Here is a 17935-nt window from a genome sequence, read left to right on the forward strand (position 1 = left end):
TCATTCATTTTCTCCCTCCTCCCCTCCCCGCTGGGCCCTTGCCCTCCTCTGCAGCATTTTCTGGCCTCGTGGTGTGGCGTGCTCTTGCGTGCGAACTGCTCTTTGCTTGGGAATGGGAAGATGCCATGCCTCTGGGTGTGGATGGAGCCTGCAGTTGTCTCTGAACGTCTGTGCTCTCTCTGGGAGAGCCAGGGGTGGGAAGGGGCGGGGGTGGGTCCTGGCAGTCAGCAAGGCTTCCACTCACGCTCACACCCCGGAGTCGTCGTGGGGGAGAGCTTGCTCACTGTGTCATTCCTGTTGGTGCTTGTCGGGGTGTCTCGGGCTTTGCCGGTTGCACAATGAAGGGCTGGGCCTGGGGGGAGAGGCACGGAGTGGGGGCAGGTGCGGCCAAGGCGCCAGGCGAGAATCAGGACCGTCTGCTCGGGGTGGCGGTGAACTCTAGGGGAGGCCCCCTCCGCCCGGCCTCGATCCGATCGACCGTGCAGTCCTCAGGCGGATCAGTTCCTTCGAAGCGTTTGGAGTCTGGTCCCCTCTGTCGTGTGCAGATAAAGCGGCCGTTCCACAAGGGAAGGCCGGGAGCTAGGGTGCTGTCGCTTTAAGGGGGAGCCAGAGTTCTGGAAAGAGGGAACTTTTCTGAATCCTGTTGGGACTGTGGGAAGACACCTCTTAGTCTTCTCCCCCCTCCTACCTGTGGAAACTGGGGCTGGGCCAAGAGGCCAGGCAGGGGCTGGGCTCAGCCAGCTGTGGGAGTTCTTGGTCAGCCTCTGGCTTTATCTAGCTGGTCTGGGGCCCTCCATGTTCTCATGTCCATCTCTTTGGGGTGGAAGGGGGTGGCCAGGCACTGGGCCCAGGTGGTTGGGAGAGGGGCAAGGACGAGTCACCGGGCATGTCATCGTCCCTTGGCCTGTGCAGCTCGAGTTTAAATGTGGCCAGCCCGGGGCCCAGCTGAGCCGGGATTCGATTCCATCACCAAGTTTTGAGTCCTAGTTCCTCCAGGGTTAACAGGTGCTAGCGGCCGAACCCCCCCCCACCCCCCAATCAGGCCCTGGGGATGTCCCCACCTGGCCCCCCCGGGCCACGGTCCAGTTGGCTTACTCGCTCTCTGGCCTCTTCCCAACCTCCTTAGAGACACTTGAATGCTCTTGACCACCCGGCCTTCCTAACCCAGGGGCAGGTTACCCTCCTCGTGAGAAGGGGTCGAGTCCTTTCAGCTCCAGAGCTTCTAAACTCATTAAAACAATCCTCCCGCTGAGGCAGGAGTAGGTATATTCTGCCCATTCCCCGGAGGTACCATATTCCTCTCCATTTTGTGTCGAGGCAGCGAGGCTCTGTGTAGCAAGGGGCTTGCCCAAGAGCAGCTAATCAGTCTGTGGCAGAGCTGGAGGCAAGACTCCGGTTTCCTCCTGGCCTTCCGCGCAGCCCCGTTTTCCAGCCGGACTTTCCCCGGGGGATCTGGGCCCACAGAAGCCCAGAGAGACCCTCTGGTGTAGGGCAGAGGACTAGCGGCCGTGGGTGGCGGGTGCCCCAGGCCCTGCCCTCTCAGGCTCCATGCAAAGAGACAAGCCGTTCTGTTCAACATCTTCGTGGGGTGGAGAACCTGTGGCTGCGATCCAGTTCTTTGTCTGAGGATGAATAGGGGGATGAGCGACGCACCATCTGGAGGCTCCCGGATTGGAGGTGGGGCCTCCCCAGCACGCCATCCGTGCCCAACTGCACCCCGAGGCCTATGGGCTCTCAGGCCAGGCAGGTGGCCTTGCCAACCCCCAGAGAGGCCCACAAGGCAATCACAGCTCCGGTGGCCCCGCATCTGAGGGGGTTAGGAGGACCACCCCGGCACAGGCCTCCCCCTCCCACATGCACTCTTCCAGACTGGCCCCACTGGCCCCTGAAGCAGGCAGCCAGGCACCAGGGGAGAGCCCCCCACCACCTCTGCCTTTTAACTCCCCTCTGCCAGCAGGGCAGCGTTTCAGATTCCTTGTCTGTACAGACTCAGCAGAGGGGACAAACTGGGGCTGGCAGGGGTAAGAGGCAAGACAGTTGTCTTGTAATGAGGCTAAGATGCTGGGGCTGCCACTTTTCACCAAGCAGAGAAAACCCAAAGGAGGCCTGGGCCTGCCATGCTGAGTGGTGATGCTGTCTCAAAAAGGCTCTAGTGGCCTTAGCCAATGTACTTCAGACACCAGCCAGCACCTTCCCAAACGTTTAAACTGCCCCTTGGTGCTCATGGCTGTGGTTAGCTCTGGTTCACGTCACAGGGGTCTCCTCTGCTACTACTGTTTTTGGCCTACAGGTGCCCGGGGGATCTGCCCCTTGGGCCCAGGTTGCCCTCCTCACCAGGGACGGAATTTGCCCTTTGGTTTGGCCTCGTGGCTACCCCGGCTAAGCAGTATCTGTCCCCCAGGGTCCGTTTCACCATTCACCTTAATTTTGCCGAAAGCTTCAGAAATAACAGCATCCTGTTATCCTCAGCTGAGGCAACATTGGCTCACTAGTCCCCATCTTGGTGGGAAGAGGCAGGCACCAGCACCTTAGCCCTGTCTCAGACAGCTCCCCTTATTCCTGCTGGCTCTAGTTTGTCCCTCCTGCTGAGGCTTTCCCTCCTCATCCCGTGAGCAGAAGGAATCTGAAACACTGCCCAGCTGGCAGAGGGGAGCCCCATTGCATCACAGGGAGGCAAGTGGCATTTGGCCACTGTCTCCCTCCCTGCAGCCAAAAGCCCAGTTCCTCCTTAGCTTATTTAGTGTTTGGGCCAGAACACTTCCTATCTGGAGTTCCCTTGTGGGGAGTGGGGGTCAGCCCCTCTCCCCCAACTCGGGTTCTAGAATAATCCACGGCAGTTCCGGGCTCCTTCCCAAAGAGTTGCAGCTGTTCTTTGGGCCTGGGATACTTGGCGAGGGCCCAGGCCCGACAGAACCTCTGGGCCTGCTCACCAGACCTGAAGCCTCCAGGGGAACCAATCTCCAAGGTCCCTTGAGGCCTGGGGCAGCCCTAGGTCAGACAGGTCCCTATTCAAACCTAAGGACAGATTCCCAAGGAACCGGATCTTTTCCTAGCCTGCAGAGAGCCCAACAGCTGGCCGTCGGCCGCTGAATTCCCCAATTCCAGCTCTGCCAGACTCTGGCTGGGACAGCAACATCGGGAACACAGAGAGGCAAGTTGCTTGGGGAAGACAGCCTGGCGTAAGCACTCCCCCCCCAATTCTAGGTTGCCACCATGGTGGCGGACTGGCAGCCGAGAGTTTGTTGCTCCGGGAGGGACTGGACTTGAATCACCCCAAAATGAATCTGAGCCCGAGTGAGAAAGCCAGCTCTGTGTGTTGGGATATGGCAGGGGTAGGCTGTGGTCCCCCTCCCCACTGCCCACGAGGCTTTGAGTAGAGAGTTCCGGCCAAGGCAAGAAGTGGTGTGTCATCCAAGACAGGAGACTTGACCATTCCTCCCAGCCAGGCATTCTGCCATCCTCCACCAGTCTGCCCCTCCCCTCTGACAAAGGTAACATGGGCTTTGTTGCTTGTTTCCCTCTTGCCGTGGGACTGGGCCCTGTCCTCACCGCACCTCCAACAGGAAACCAGCATCAGCGGCCTGACACCCGAAACCACGTATTCCATCACCGTTGCTGCTTACACCACCAAGGGAGATGGCGCCAGGAGCAAACCCAAGATCATCACCACCACAGGGGCGGGTGAGCCCAAGCAACTGCGTACCCGGGGAGGGGGATGTTGGGAGCAAGAGGGAAGCTGTGTGATGTAAGGGGTTCTCTGACAATGGTACCCCTGGGCTGGGTGTGGTGTTGGGACTTGGAGTAACTGGGAGGAGGCATCGTTTTGGGCTTCATCCGTCCATCCTCACCCTCTCAGCTTCTCCTTCTCTCCCCACATTCCATCTGTGTGGATTAGGGGTACCGTCCCCAAAGGTAGAGGAACGCATCGAAGCAGGCTCCTGCGAGGGAGCCCAGTGGGGAGCTGAGAACTCCCCTCTCTGCCTCTCCACCCTTCCCCGGCCACCTCCCCCTCACATCCAGAGCTACACGTGTCCTGTTGGTCAGAGTCACAGGTGAGAGAGGAGGAAAGGAAGAGAGAGAGAGAGGGCCATCATGCCCAGCCAATGAGGAGCCCCAGGGCCAGGCCATGACACCTCATCCAGTCGAGAGGTCAGCCAGAGGGGCTGGGAGGAGAAGGAGGAAGAGAGGAAGAGGAGGGTGGGGCTCCACTCATGGGGGCGTGTGTGTGTTGTTCAGTCCCAGGCAGACCCACCATGATGATCAGCACCACGGCGATGAATACGGCTCTAATCCAGTGGCACCCGCCCAAAGAGCTGCCGGGCGAGCTGCTGGGCTACCGGCTGAAGTACCGGCGGGTGGATGAGGAGAAGCCCAATACCATAGACTTTGGCAAGAACGACCACCACTTCACGGTCACCGGGCTACACAAGGGCACCACCTATATCTTCAAGCTGTCGGCCAAGAACAAGGCCGGCCCCGGCGAGGAGGTTGAGAAGGAGATCGCCACCCAGGAGGACGTGCCCAGCGGCTTCCCCCAGAACCTGCGCGTGGTCGGCCTCACCACGTCCACCACTGAGGTCACCTGGGACCCCCCGATGCTGGCAGAAAGAAACGGGAGGATCACCAACTACACCGTGGTCTACCGGGACATCGACAGCCAGCAGGACCTCCACAACATCACCGCCGACACCCGCCTCACCCTCACGAACCTCCGGCCGGACACCACCTACGACATCAAAGTCAGGGCCCGCACCAACAAGGGGCCCGGCCCGCTCAGCCCCAGCATCCAGTCGCGGACGGTTCCAGTGGACCAAGGTACATGTGGCCTGGGGGGAGTCCGACCCCAGGCAAGGCATCTGCGGTGGGATGGGGATGAGGGCGCCTACTGCTGATGGCGAGTCGTATTTATTGAGCGCTTACTGTGTGCAAAGCACTTGGGAGAGTACGATACAAAAACAAACAGGCACATTCCCTGCTCACGACGAGCTCACACGAGAACTACTCGAGGTGGCTCGGGAACCCGATGACCTAGTCCCTGCAAGGTCTCCCAAAGCATCCTCCAGAGCACGGCATCTCTGATGCTGGCGAGGGGGCGGAAGGGGGCCCAGTGGTGGTAGCTTAGCCGTCTGTCGTCTCACTGTTCTCTCGCTCCTTCTCTCTCTCTCTTGCCTTGTTTTCTGTATGCATGCTGAGCTAGGGGGCAGGGGCCAAGGGGCAGGGGCTGGGGCGGCACCTGGAAAGTGGGGCCATTTGTAGTGGCAGCACCCAGGAATCCCTGCAGCTGGGCAGCGGGAGCCCAAGCGATGGAGTTGGCGGGGTGGAGAGCAAGCAGAGGAATCAGATCAATCTGGGCCAGTTTCCTCTGGGGCTACAGAGCCTGCCGCCAACCTCATGTCCACCTTCTGGATGAAGAGCCTCTGTTACCGTGCCACCATCACTGCTTGTCATTTGTCCCTGTTCTCCGCAGCCCCGAACGTTTCCCTCTGGGTGGGAGGCACGGGGCGTGATTGGAAACGCGATGACCCTGGCCAGCTGGTCAAGCCATTGCTCCTCCCAAGGAGACTCGGCTGGGAAGGGAGGGCTGAGGAGGAGACCCACCCCATTTGGTCATGGGGTCTTACTCGTTTTCATCTCCCCTTCCCCCGGCTCCTCCTTGTGCTCTTCCAGTGTTTGCCAAGAACTTCCGAGTGAATGCAGTGATGAGAACCTCTGTGCTGTTGAGCTGGGAAATGCCTGACTCCTACAAATCTGAGATGCCTTTCAAGGTAAGAACGGTGGGGTCAGCTGGCCGGCCAGCAACACTGCCACTCGGAGTGACCGGACATGACAGGCCGCCCCAGCCTTGATGGGGGTTCAGATGGGGACCACCACCACAGCTGCATCCGTGCCCCAGCAAGCTCAGATCCCCAGACTGGGAAAATCAGCAGGGTAGAAGAAGGGGAAACCCGTAAGGTTGGAGCTCTTGGCTTCTAACAACAGGGACGTGTGGTCTTAGCTGCTTTGGAAAGGGAAGAGGGCAGCCTCAAAGGTAAGGTAAGGCAAGCCAGAGAGTACTTTCCTTTCTGTCTTCACGCTCCCCGGGCAGTCAGTCGTACTGCTGGGATGCCAAAGGCACTGTCCCTCCAAGGTGAATGGTCTGATGTTCAGGGTTGTTTCCCCACCAAGAGATTGGGTTGGCAGTATTTCCCAGGGGGACAGAAAGGGTTGGCAGGTTGATCCTGAGACAGAAAGCCATTGAATCCCCAAGGATGTCCCCTCCTTGGCCTCCAGGACCAACCTCCTCCCTCCCTACCTCCTCCCTCCCTTGAAGTCAGGACCAGTGACAGGACTTGTACCCTTTCCTTTCTCTACCTGTTTACTCCCAGGATCTGGATAATGCCACATTCAACTCTGCATGTGATCCAGGAAGCTGGTGGGGGTCCCCTCCTCTGAGAGTGGGAGAAGCATAGTGGTAGATCCCAGAATCCTCCGCCCCCATCTGTCCCCCAGCTCCTAGGCCACACCTCGGGGTTTTCTCCTCCAGAGGTCATTCCCAGCCTCTGCTAGACTGTGCTCCACATTCCTGTAGTGGAGACAGATTGAGAGGTTCCCCGACCCTGGAGGCAGCGTTGGTGCTCAGTGACTAGAAACACTCTGGCAGAGATGCAAGGCTGGCAGTGCCCTGAAGCAACCCCAGCGGGTTATCATCAGGATGGAGTTCTGCCAGGGAGAGAGACATGAGGATCCAGCCTGCAACCCTGCACTGAAGGCGTCCCGGTCTTCAAGGCCAGCTGGGCATTCAGGCCCTCCCAGAAGTCAATGAGGCAGAAACCCCCTAATCCTCTCCCTGCCTGAAGCTTATCGGTAACTGTTGCTGCTCCGCCTGATCAGCCCCCGCCTCTTCTCTGGGAGAAGAGGGAGCTCTCATCCTCGGAGCCCTGCTTCCAAACATGTGAGGCTTGTTAGAGGCAGAGAGAGTCAACCAAAGCTTTCGCCACTGAACTGGGCAGCGAGGAAAAAGCCTGAGATTCAGAGAGATAGGGCCATCTGACCCCCCTCCCTGGATGGACATTTTATTTTTATATGTATCTATATATACATATAGGTGCAGACATTAGGGCATTTGTTAAGCACTTACGTTGTATCAAACAATGTTCTAAGCTCTGGGGTAGATGCAAGTTAATCAGGTTGGACGCATTCCCTATCCCACATGGGGCTCACAGTTTTAGTAGAAGGGGTAACAGCTATTTAATCCCCATTTTACCGTTGAGGAAACAAGCCCAGAGAAGTTGTGACTTGCCCAAGATCACACTGCAGGCAATTGGCAGAGTCAGGTTTAGAACCCAGGTCCTCTGATTCCCGGGCCCATGCACTTTTCTGTAGGCCATGCTGCTTCCTCATTCTCTGTACCCTCAAAGTTTCTCAGTGGGAAGGATCCCTGGCATATCGGAGCTCAGGAGCAGCTACATACACGCTGGATCCCCAGGGTGGGAGGGAGCCAGATTTCACTGTTTGCTTTTCAATCTAAACTTCATTCTCGGCGGTCTTCCCCACCCCCATAAAGCCTCCAAGTAGAGACATGGAGAAAGCCCCAGACCTGATATTTAGGAGGGGAAAGTGGGAGGCGAGGCCACGTATGCCCTCTGATTGACTGCCACCCAGGGCTACCTTCTGCCGAGGTCTCACTGGGAGAAGGTCCACGGGCAGGGCCTGGGCCCCGTCCTCTGAGGGGCCCTAGTTAGGGTCATGGTAGTGGGACTCCCCGAAAAGCAGTATTAAGTGCTTACCACCAGCCTGTCAGCAGCATCAATTGAGCAACTACCATGTGCCAAGCACTGTACCTGACCCCTTTGGGGAGTACCATCAAGGTAGTTGGCCCCCAATCCCTGCCCCTGAGGAATTTGCAATCCTACCTGGGGAAACAGATGCTGTAATAATTTTCAGATGGAAAAATGGGGCAAAGGGGTTGTTTAGGAGGGAGCGGACCGCAGTGCTCATTGGTTGCAAGTTCAGAATTGTGTGTGGTTGGTGCAAAGTCCTGAGGTGGTAGTTGATCGTATGAGAAGCAGCATGACCTGGTGGCAAGAGTACAGGCTTGGAAGTCGGAGGAAGTGGGTTCTAATCCCAGCTCTGCCACCTGTCAGCAGAGTGACCTTGGGCAAGTCCACTTCTCTGTGCCTCAGTTACCTCATTTGTAAAATGGCGATTAAGACTGTGAGCCCCATCGGGGGCAGAGTCTGTGTCCAACCTGATTACCTCGAATCTACCCCAGCTCTTAGACCAGTGTCTGGCACACAGTAAGCACTTAATAAATACCACAGTTAATTATTATTATTATTGTTGGCGGGAATAACCCTGGGTGAGAGGAGACATGAACCCAGAGTGGCCCCCCAGAGTTGGGCCTTCAGCAGGGCTTTGAAGAAGAGGAGAAGACAGGAGAGATGAGGGCAAGGCCCAGGGAGTAAGTTAGCTCAAGAAGGATAGTCTACGCTAAGGGCTGGGGTCAGACACAGTCTCTGTCCCACATGTGGTTCACCAACCTAGCAGTTCCATCTAGGTACCTACGTCCAGCAGGTGCTGGAGGATTCTCTGCTTTTCCCAACCGTTTGTCGTCTGCCTGTGCTGGCGGGAGCCCTGATGCGCCACCAGAGCAGATGGCATTAGATGGCACGAAATGGCAGCATGGGTGCCAGTGTGCCAAAGACCAGCCGTGCAGATGGGGGGTGGGGAAGCATCTCCGTGGCTCCAGAAACCTCTCATTTTGCAACCGTTCCCAGGCAGGCAGGCAGGCGGGAGGCCAGAAAGCGACAGGGTTTTTGACCCAAACACCTGGTGGTAATATGTAACCTTCAGGCGTCTTGTGTTTTGCAAACTAGGTTCACCTCCTTTTCCACTATCTTTTTAATTCAGACGCATGGGATAGAGGCCGGAGCCTAATAATGCAAGGAGCGTAGTGGATAAATCTCCTCGGGAACAATTAGTCTTTATCTCCACTCAATAAACAGTCTCCATCTAAATCTACATCCCAAAGGGTGTCATCTTCCACTTTAACAGATTTAATTAAAGCAGATACTGTTCTGATTGGGAGCCCAGCATCCCGTGCAGAACCTTCTGATATTTTTATTGGCGATGAACTGAGACCTTTGGAATTTTCAGTGCTAACAAATCAATAATTAGGGTTTCTCCACTCTCCAGGGGATTTCTGGGGATTCATCTGGCCTTGGAGATAAACTCCTGACAAATGGAGGCCTGTTTTTTTTTTTTCTGCAGGAGCGTGACACTGAGGAGCCGCGTTGCAGACTCTGGCATTAAAAACCAGATCTGCTCTGGGGCCAGGATGGTTAGGGGACTGGATGGTAAAGAGGAGAAAGAGTTTGAGATGATGGAGAGGGAGCTGGGGCTCAGGTGGTGGGCTAGGAGATGAGAGACGCGATTATATGTGCCGTGATCCGTGAAGGCCCCTGAAGAGGAAGCAGATTGCAGCGGGCTGTGACTGAGGTCTGAGCAAGGCTGGGTGAAAGGGCGGGGGCCTTCCTGGCAGGGATCCCGGGCTTTGGCTTAGGCTGAGCTGCCCAAGTGGAGTCCAGGGGTTGCCCAGCGATGCCTTCCATTCCTAAACAAATACCTCTGCCCGGGAACAACTCCAGAGAACTCGGAGTAGTCTTTTCATGGGCCTTTCTATCCTTTTGGAGGTTGGGATCTCCCCTTGGAGTCACCAGCTGTGTGTCCTTGCTTACGTGGTCCTCGGCATTGCTCTGATCTGGTTGGGGGTACTGAGGGGAGGGGAGGGTGGCATGTGAATCCCGGAGAGGTGAAGCAGAATGGGCAGACTGCTCCCTCAAAGGCTTAGACTGTGCTCTGCTGCCCTGACCAAGGGAAGGAGGGAAGGAGAGAGAGAGAGAGGAGACCTGAATAGCCTGAGAACCTTGTGGCCGAGCTTTTTCCTCCTGCTCTGGGCACCTCCCTCTCTCTCCCCCCTGGGATCAGCTGTACTTGCAGAATCGTCTCCTAGGAGAAGCAAAGCAGGGTTTTGTTATCCCCTTGGAGAATATGGACTCACCTGGGGCATTTTAATAAGAATATTACCAGAACATTTACATACATTTATGATATTCATACACACACACACACATATATATATGTCTCTCTCCCTCTCCCCCTCCCTCCCCCTCCCTCCCCCCATCACAGTCCTTAAGGCCTTTTTCCTGATTGCGGGAGCTTCTCTCTTTAGTTTTGAGGGCTCTCAGTCTGAATTCTCAGTTACTCCTCGATGGTGTACTTTCCACCAGTCTTGGAGGCAGGCCCCCCGAACAGCCCCACAATGTTGCCCAGTCTTCCCAGTGCCAGTGATCCGGTGTCTGAAAACTCACAAACTCACACAAGGACAGGACCAAGGCTGCTGTTTGCAGGGATTGCTTCCTTTTTGATTGAATCTGGACTTTTTTTAAGACTTGGTTTCATTTCTTATAGGCTCACATTAGTTTTTATGGCTGCTTCTAACTGTATAGTAATTTTCCTGTTACAGAGAAGGCCTTGAGAACACACACATACGCTCATTCTCTCTCTCTCTCTTTCTCTCTCTCTCTGTCAATCCCTCCCCACTCTCTCCTGGAAAAGTCATTACTCATTACAAGCCACTCTCCATCACAGGCTTTCCCTTGCTATCTTATGATCATCTCCTGCTACAGTGTTCGTCTTCTTGCCCCATTCCTGCCCCCAGCCCAACCCTCCACCAAACTCAGCTAGCTCCCCTGGACTTCCCCTTGCACAATTTGTGCCTGCCTTCTCTGCTGCTTTCCATCTCACCTTCTCCATCCCTAACCAGGGTCCTGGAGAGCAGGTGGGCCATTCCCGATCTTTCTTTTGGGGGGGCATATGGGAGAAGGAGGCCCTGGTGGCTAACCACGGGAGGACTGTCACCTCCCTCCCACTCCAGTTCCCCTGTACTCATCTATCTCTCTCTTTCTCTCTCTCTCTCTCTCTCTCTCTCACATGCGCACACACACACACACACACACACACATACATCTGCGAAGCAGCTGGCTGAGGGAGTCATTGGAGATGAAGCTGAACTTCCAGAAGGGCTCTTTGTTTTAGGGTTCATTAGGCTGTAGCTGCTTTGCATCCCTTCAGCCTGTTGCCCCCCCGAGCCCCGAGGCTCGGTGCGCTCTATGACCATAGCTGCCGCTTCTCCTCCTTTGTCTCTAAATTCAAGTCTGTTTATGGAACGCACGCAATCCAGGCCACCTGGGGTTGGACCTGAAGCCAAATCACCCTGAACGCCGCTTTCTATTTTGAGTGCCTCTCTCCCCAGCAGCCTCCCAGGGGCCTAATGCTGCCTCCTCTCCCGTTCCAGATCCTGTACAACAGCGCTAGCGTGGAGGTGGACGGACACTCAATGAAGAAGCTCATCGGCAACCTGGAGCCGGACACCGAGTACTCCTTCGTGCTGATGAACCGGGGCAGCAGTGCCGGGGGCCTCCAGCACTTGGTGTCCATCCGCACGGCCCCCAACGTGCTGCTCCACAAGCCGGTGTCCAGCAACAAGTACATCGAAGATGGACGCTTCACCCTCACCCTCCCCAAAGTCCAGACCTCTGCCTCTGTCAGGTATGGCCGCTCTGACATCCCCCCTCCATCCTGGCTAGGATCTAAACCCCCTAGGAAACAATGCAGGCCAAGTGGTCACTGCCCTCCGCCAGCAGCTGTCTCCGGTCTAGCAAATAAGAACAAAGCCTGTACCAGCATGAAGGGGGCGGGGGCTGCTGAGTGAAAGCAGCCTGTAGCCATGGGGCCTGAATCAGCAGTTACCCCTAGTGACACACCTCACCATCCTCATATCCAGGGGAGGTGAAGGAGATGGGATGGACACGAGTACCCCCATCTTACAGATGTGGAAACTGGGACACAGGAAGGGGGAAGGGACTTGCTAAGAATTATTAGGATAGGACTACTCCCCAAACCTGTTGCTGCGGGGGAGGTTAGTCGCCCCCAGAGAAAGAAGGAGAGATGCGATGACCTTAGTGGATAATGCCCCCCTGTGCCCCCACCATGGAGGGGGATTTGACCATCTCCAGTGGGGGGCAGAGGTGGTCCCTGTACCTCTATCACCTGTGGCTCAGAAACCGTGCTGAGCCCCACTGTGCAGGCTGGAGAGGCTGAAGCGTCTGGGTGTGTCAGCAGCCAGACCTGGGGCTTTTCGGGTGGCCTTGGACTCTCCCCGCCTCCGGCCCACTCAGCAGCAGGCTGTCAGTCGCTGCCTGCACCAGAACGCAGCTGCCTTCTCAATAAGACATGGCCTGAGGATCTGCAGGGGCTTAGAAAGAAAGAAAGCCATTTATAATAGACCTGCCCACTCGGGCTCCGGAGGAGCTGATTCCAATCTGCCGATGCCCTCCACTCAGCTCCGAAAGCATCTTTCCCTAGCTTAATGACCACCCGCGGGAAATGTCCCGGTTTCTGGGGTAGGGAGCAGACCCCTTCACCACCCTGGGTCCTCTGGCAATCAGCAGGAGGGCGATGCCCTGGAGTTTGCCTGGCTCCTCCCCGCGAGGGCTCTGGGGCCTAAGAGGAAAGCCTGGGGGGCGATCCCTGGCCTGACTCATTCCCACTTCCTTGGTTCCCTCTGCCCAGGAGCTACTACATCGTGGTTGTGCCCCTCGATCGCAGCAGCAGCCTCTCCACCCGAGGGAAGTCACCTGATGAGATGGAGCTGGATCAGGTAGGGGTTTCTGGCGAGACAACACTCCCTGGGGAAGGAGAGAGAGCAGGCAACCTGCCCGCCTGACTTACCTCACCTCAGTGTGCAGGTTGGGAGGCTTTGGGGAGGGAGTTCTGGTGACTGGTGGGAACAGTGGTCCCATGACCCAGATGATTTGCTGAAACATGGGAGAAAACTGTGGTGCTTTGGCCACTGTTCCCTGGCCCATGTGGATGGCATGCTTACATCCATCACAAACCTTCACAGGGCTTGTGAATAGGCCATTTTGTCTCACCCGGCAGATCCAGGTGAGGGGTGGGCCGAGGTGCTGACAGAGTTAGGTGGTGGTGTGCGGGAAGGATGAGGATGTGGTCATGGCAGGTGGGACAGGAAGAGGAGGAAGGAAGGTCAGATGCCTGGGAACAGCTGAGCCCAGACTGAGCCCCCTCCTTCCTCTCCCCCTCCCCCCCCGCCTTACCTCCTTCCCCTCCCCACAGCACCTGTATATATGTATATATGTTTGTACATATTTATTACTCTATTTTACTTGTACATGTTTATTCTATTTATTTTATTTTGTTAATATGTTTTGTTTTATTGTCTGACTCCCTCTTCTAGACTGTGAGCCCGCTGTTGGGTAGGGACCGTATCTATATGTTGCCAACTTGTACCTCCCAAGCGCTTAGTACAGTGCTCTGCACACAGTAAGCGCTCAATAAAATATGATTGAATGAATGAATGAATGAATGATTGAACAGCTGGCCTGAGAAGATCAGTGAAATGACTTGGTCCTAACGATGGAGGGTAGAATCGATATTTCATAGGCTACGGAGTGCCCCCCACCCACCCTGCCCTCAGCCAGACTGAAGAGTACCCTCAGGGCTTCGTTAGAGATGGAGCTGCATGGTCAGTGGCTGTTTCTCGCCTGGGTCCAGGCCTGGCTTGAGGCCTCTCTCCAAACCAGCCAGCCAAAACCCTAAACCCCGAGCTCCCCTGGATGGTTGGAACCGTCTCGTCAAGAAAAATTGAAGATGGCAAACAGCAACTCTTCCTGCATCCTCAGCCTGTCATTCTCCCCTCCCCACCGTCCCCGGGACCTGGGGAACAGCTAGGGCTCAGATTGTCCCAGGCCCAAATGGTCTTTGGGAAGCAGCGTGGCTCAGTGGAAAAGAGCACGGGCTTTGGAGTCAGAGGTCATGGGTTCAAATACCGGCTCCGCCAGTTGTCAGCTGTGTGACTTTGGGCAAGTCACAACTTCTCCGTGCCTCAGTTACCTCATCTGTAAAATGGGGATTAAGACTGTGAGCCTCCCGTGGGACAACTTGATCACCTTGTAACCTCCCCAGCGCTTAGAACAGTGCTTTGCACATAGTAAGCGCTTAATAAATGTCATTATTATTATTATTATTATTTGGGAGTCTTGGGGCAGTTCCAGTGCCAGTTCTAAAATCCCTAGACAGCACCCAATCGGCATCCTCTGGACAGAGAATGACCCGTAACCGGTTTGAATCGTCCCAGGCCTGGCCCATCTTAGATCCATATGCCCCAGTCAGGCCAGAATCGTACTCTGTATGTGTGAAGCCATTTGCTGGCATCGGCTGCCTCTCTTTCCTCTCGCTTCAGTGGGGTCTCCATCTTTCCGCTCATCCAGGCGGGGCCATTTCCTTCAGCCTCTTCCTTCTGTTGCCTCATCCAGGGAAGCATCCAGACATCCCTGGCAGCACCCTGAGGGGAAAGGAGGCTTCTAGGGTGAACCGGAGTGGGGTCCGGGAGACAGGGCGGGGGGGGGGGAGGGTGGTCGAAGTCACTGCGGGGCCAGAGGTGGCCCCGGAGGGCGGCAGTGTGGCTGAGCTGCCAGGCCAGAGCAATGCTGCCCTGCCTCGTCTCAGTGTGAAATGTATTTCATGCCCCCATCTTGGCTGTAAATTAGGATCTCTGTTTGGAGCCTGACATTCATTTTTATTCATTAGAAAAACATCTTTAAACATCCGAGCGCCCTGCTTCTCGGGGTAATTGAATTTTTCTCTGTTTAGATCCTTTGGCTTGAATTTGTAGCCCTCTGTGATATTTGCCATTTTGCTCTGAACAGCCTATGAAATCAGTTCTTACCATGGGTGAGCCGCCAAAGCCCCGTGCAGCCCAATGTGTGGAGCTGGGTAGGGGGTGAGGCAGGGCCCTGGGCTGAGTGGTATGGTTCAGGAGCCCATGAACTCCCCACATGGTCCCCTTGGCCCTCCACCCTCTGTGCTGGAGCTGGGTTTGGCAGTGCAGGCCTCCCCGAGTGTCGCAGCAGTGGGGGTGTGGGAAGCCCCACTCTGATCCCGGTGTCCTTCTTGGCCTCGGTGCCAGGGCAAAAAAAAACCCGATGACTTCCAGATGGCACTGCAAGACCACAAGGATGGGGCGGGCAGGCTGGAACGGGATGGTCCTTGCTGTTTACGTACGGAGCAGGTGCATCAGGGCTTCCAACCTTCCCCAATCTGAAAGTCTCCCAAGCCAGGGCAGTGGACAGGAGGGGAATCCGGGCAGGAAACTGGACAGCGGTAGCAGCCGCGGGCTCCCCTCCCTCACTGCCCAGGTAGCACTGGGCAGTGGCAGAGGCCGTCCCTCCATGACTTTATAGGTCAATTTCCCAACAGTTTCACAGACAGATATGCTGACTGACATGCAAGCAACTTGGCAGCATGGAGAGGGGGCACAAAGGAGCTCAGCAAAACTGAGTCCCCTAAACCTTCTCAAGGCTCCAACCTGTGTTTGACAGCAAGGGACGCCAGCCCTCCAACCCCCTGTGCCGAGGGTCTCACCATACAGCCCTCAGTGGGCAGATTGTGAGAGTGAAGCCATAACTTGTTTTCTGCTCAGTTCAGAAAAGCTTCCTGGAGGAGGGGACATTTCAGGAGCTTTGTCCTGATGGGCTCTGTTCTCTACGTGCAGTTACTGGATGCCATAAGCCAGGGTGCCCAGGCCCGCCGTCAAAGGCGCCAGGCAGACCAGCTGAAGCCGTACATCGCCGCCCAGGTGGACGTGCTTCCGGACACCTTCACCTTGGGAGACGAGAAGACCTATAAAGGCTTCTACAACAAGCCGCTCTCTCCAGACCTGAGTTACCAGTGCTTTGTGCTGGCCTCGCTGGAGGATGGGGACACGGTGAGTGTTTGCCCAGGGGAGGGCCAGTGGGCGGGAATCGGTTCCTGGGTGGTGTCGCCCCTCACTGCGCCTGCTAGTCATGGGAGACAAGACTCCTGTGGGACTGAGGTTCTCCCCCGCCCCCTTTCCCCGCAACCAGGGACCCCATGAGGGAGCAGAGAGACGGACTCTGTTTCCCCAGGGTGAGACGAGTAAAGCACCAGGGACCGAGGGCCTAGGGTGACCAAAAGGGTGAGAGCAGAGGAGCGTAGGCCTAGCCCCAGTTCTGAAGCGGAGGCTCTGGCCTTCCCACCCGTCAGCAGCCGCAAGGACAGTGGGAGAGATGGTCTGTCAGAGGTGGGTGGGGAGGGGACGCCTGGGAAGGCCCAGCCGGAGTGCCTTCCCAGGGCCGAGCAAGCCTGGCGTGCGGCGATCCCATTGTCAGGAAGCTTAGTACCGGAGCAGAACTGAGGCTCCGTTGGTTCTGATTGTGACCACGTCTGATGGGAGGGCCCAGAAACCGGAGCGGAAAGCCAGGATCGGTAAACAGAGAGGCTTATCCTCCTCCAGGGTTGATTGGGTCAGGACCTCCCCATCTGACTCTGTCCCCTCTTGGGAGGAAGGAGGAAATGAAGCGGTGTCCCGATCTCCTCTCCAGTCCAGTAGGCCCAAGTGGCTGGGGCCTGAGCTTGGGAGCAAACCGATGCCACAGCAGCCGGGAAGTAAATAACAGGAGGTAATAAAGAGGCTCCAGGTCTCAGGCTCGGCCCCTTGCTGTTGTTCGTTCCTTCAGCCTCATTTACTTGCAATGCCTCATTAGGACTGGTCAAACTCTTCATTACTCATCCAGCCCCTGTGTTTTCCACCCAGGCCGAGGGGCCGGTGGCAGGGAGAAGAGGGGTGGGAGGGAGGGATGTGCTGGGCACAAGGAGTCGGGAGGCGTCAGGCCAAGCCGGGGGTCCAGCCCCTTGCACACCCAGCTAATATGGCTGTCCCGAGAGAGGGTCTGGGATCCAGGGGGTTGGGGCCTGGGCCCATCCGACTGCAGCCTGACTGGGTTTCTCCAGGCCCCTGGATCTCAGAGTCTGACCTGTTTCCCAGTGAGTCAGCATCACCTGGTCGCTGCAGCTGGCGGCCTAGCCTTTGTGGGGCTCCCAACAGCAGTGGTTCTGGGGCAGACAGAGGGTGGGAGCGGTCAGAGTTTGCACCACCACCACCCCTCCCCAGGCTGGAGGCCAGTCCCTGGAGAGACCCCCTGGATCCAAGAGCCCAGCAAGAGAGCAGGACAAGGTGTGAGGAGGGGAGAAACAGGGCTTCTAGCATGACAGTATCCCCTCCCGCCACCCCTGCTCTCTTTCTGAGCAAGAGAGAGTCTCAGACACAAACCCCCAGGGACCCAAAAAAGCTCTTCTGAACATGCCTGGGGCCAGCTGGGAAAGAGCGAGGCAAGGGGGTTGGGGCTTGTGGCTCCAGCTCTGACTACTAATAGGTGGGCAGGCTCCATCTTTGCATTGACCCAGAGATGCCGAACTGTTAGGAGCCGCCCAGCTCCACACTGATCCCATGCTGGTTCTCGACCTGATCCCGGGGACTCCTGTCCCAACAACCTGGCCCTATGCACAAGGGAGGAGGAGGAGAAGGAGGAGGAGGCGGCAATGGTGGTTGGAAGGAATCTTGTCCTTCTCCTTTGGGAATGAACCTCTGGGGAGCCACTTTTCCTTGGACAGTGGAGGACCATCTCTGAGGATTTTCTCTACCACCCGTCCCAGATCCCCGAAATGGTTCAGTGGGCTGATGGTTGACTTGGTTGCTTAGAATTTACCACAGAGTCTTCTAAACTTTAAGCCTGTTATGGGCAAGGAAAATATTGCCAATTCTGTAGTATTGTACTCTCCCAAGTGCTTAGCACAGTGCTCTGTACATCATAGTAAGCGCTCAGAATATACCAGTGATTGGGGCAGTTTTCAGTCTCCTCTACCTTCTGTGTCTGCCCTAGATCCATCCCTTTCCCATAGACGTGTCCAACAGAGGCAAGGAAAGGCCGAGAGGGTGAAGGAAGTCGGGGACAACAAACCCCAGGAACCTTGACCAGGCCTATTGGGGGCTCTGGACCCCTGCTTCAAACTCATA

General features: G+C 56.4%; 1 protein-coding gene across 11 annotated transcripts in view; it reads left to right on the forward strand.

Moving 5' to 3' along the window:
- The window catches only part of PTPRF (protein tyrosine phosphatase receptor type F), a 311983-nt gene that overhangs the window by 262330 nt on the left and 31718 nt on the right, over positions 1-17935 (forward strand). For all 11 annotated transcript variants that reach the window (XM_038760656.1, XM_038760661.1, XM_038760660.1 and 8 more), the window contains 6 exons: positions 3564-3681; positions 4237-4815; positions 5668-5765; positions 11336-11589; positions 12613-12700; positions 15614-15826. In XM_038760656.1, coding sequence (XP_038616584.1) covers positions 3564-3681; positions 4237-4815; positions 5668-5765; positions 11336-11589; positions 12613-12700; positions 15614-15826 — 1350 coding nt within the window. The remainder of the gene's footprint in view (positions 1-3563; positions 3682-4236; positions 4816-5667; positions 5766-11335; positions 11590-12612; positions 12701-15613; positions 15827-17935) is intronic.

Source organism: Tachyglossus aculeatus, chromosome 18 (genome assembly GCF_015852505.1).
Source record: "Tachyglossus aculeatus isolate mTacAcu1 chromosome 18, mTacAcu1.pri, whole genome shotgun sequence".
NCBI classification, from domain to species: domain Eukaryota; kingdom Metazoa; phylum Chordata; class Mammalia; order Monotremata; family Tachyglossidae; genus Tachyglossus; species Tachyglossus aculeatus.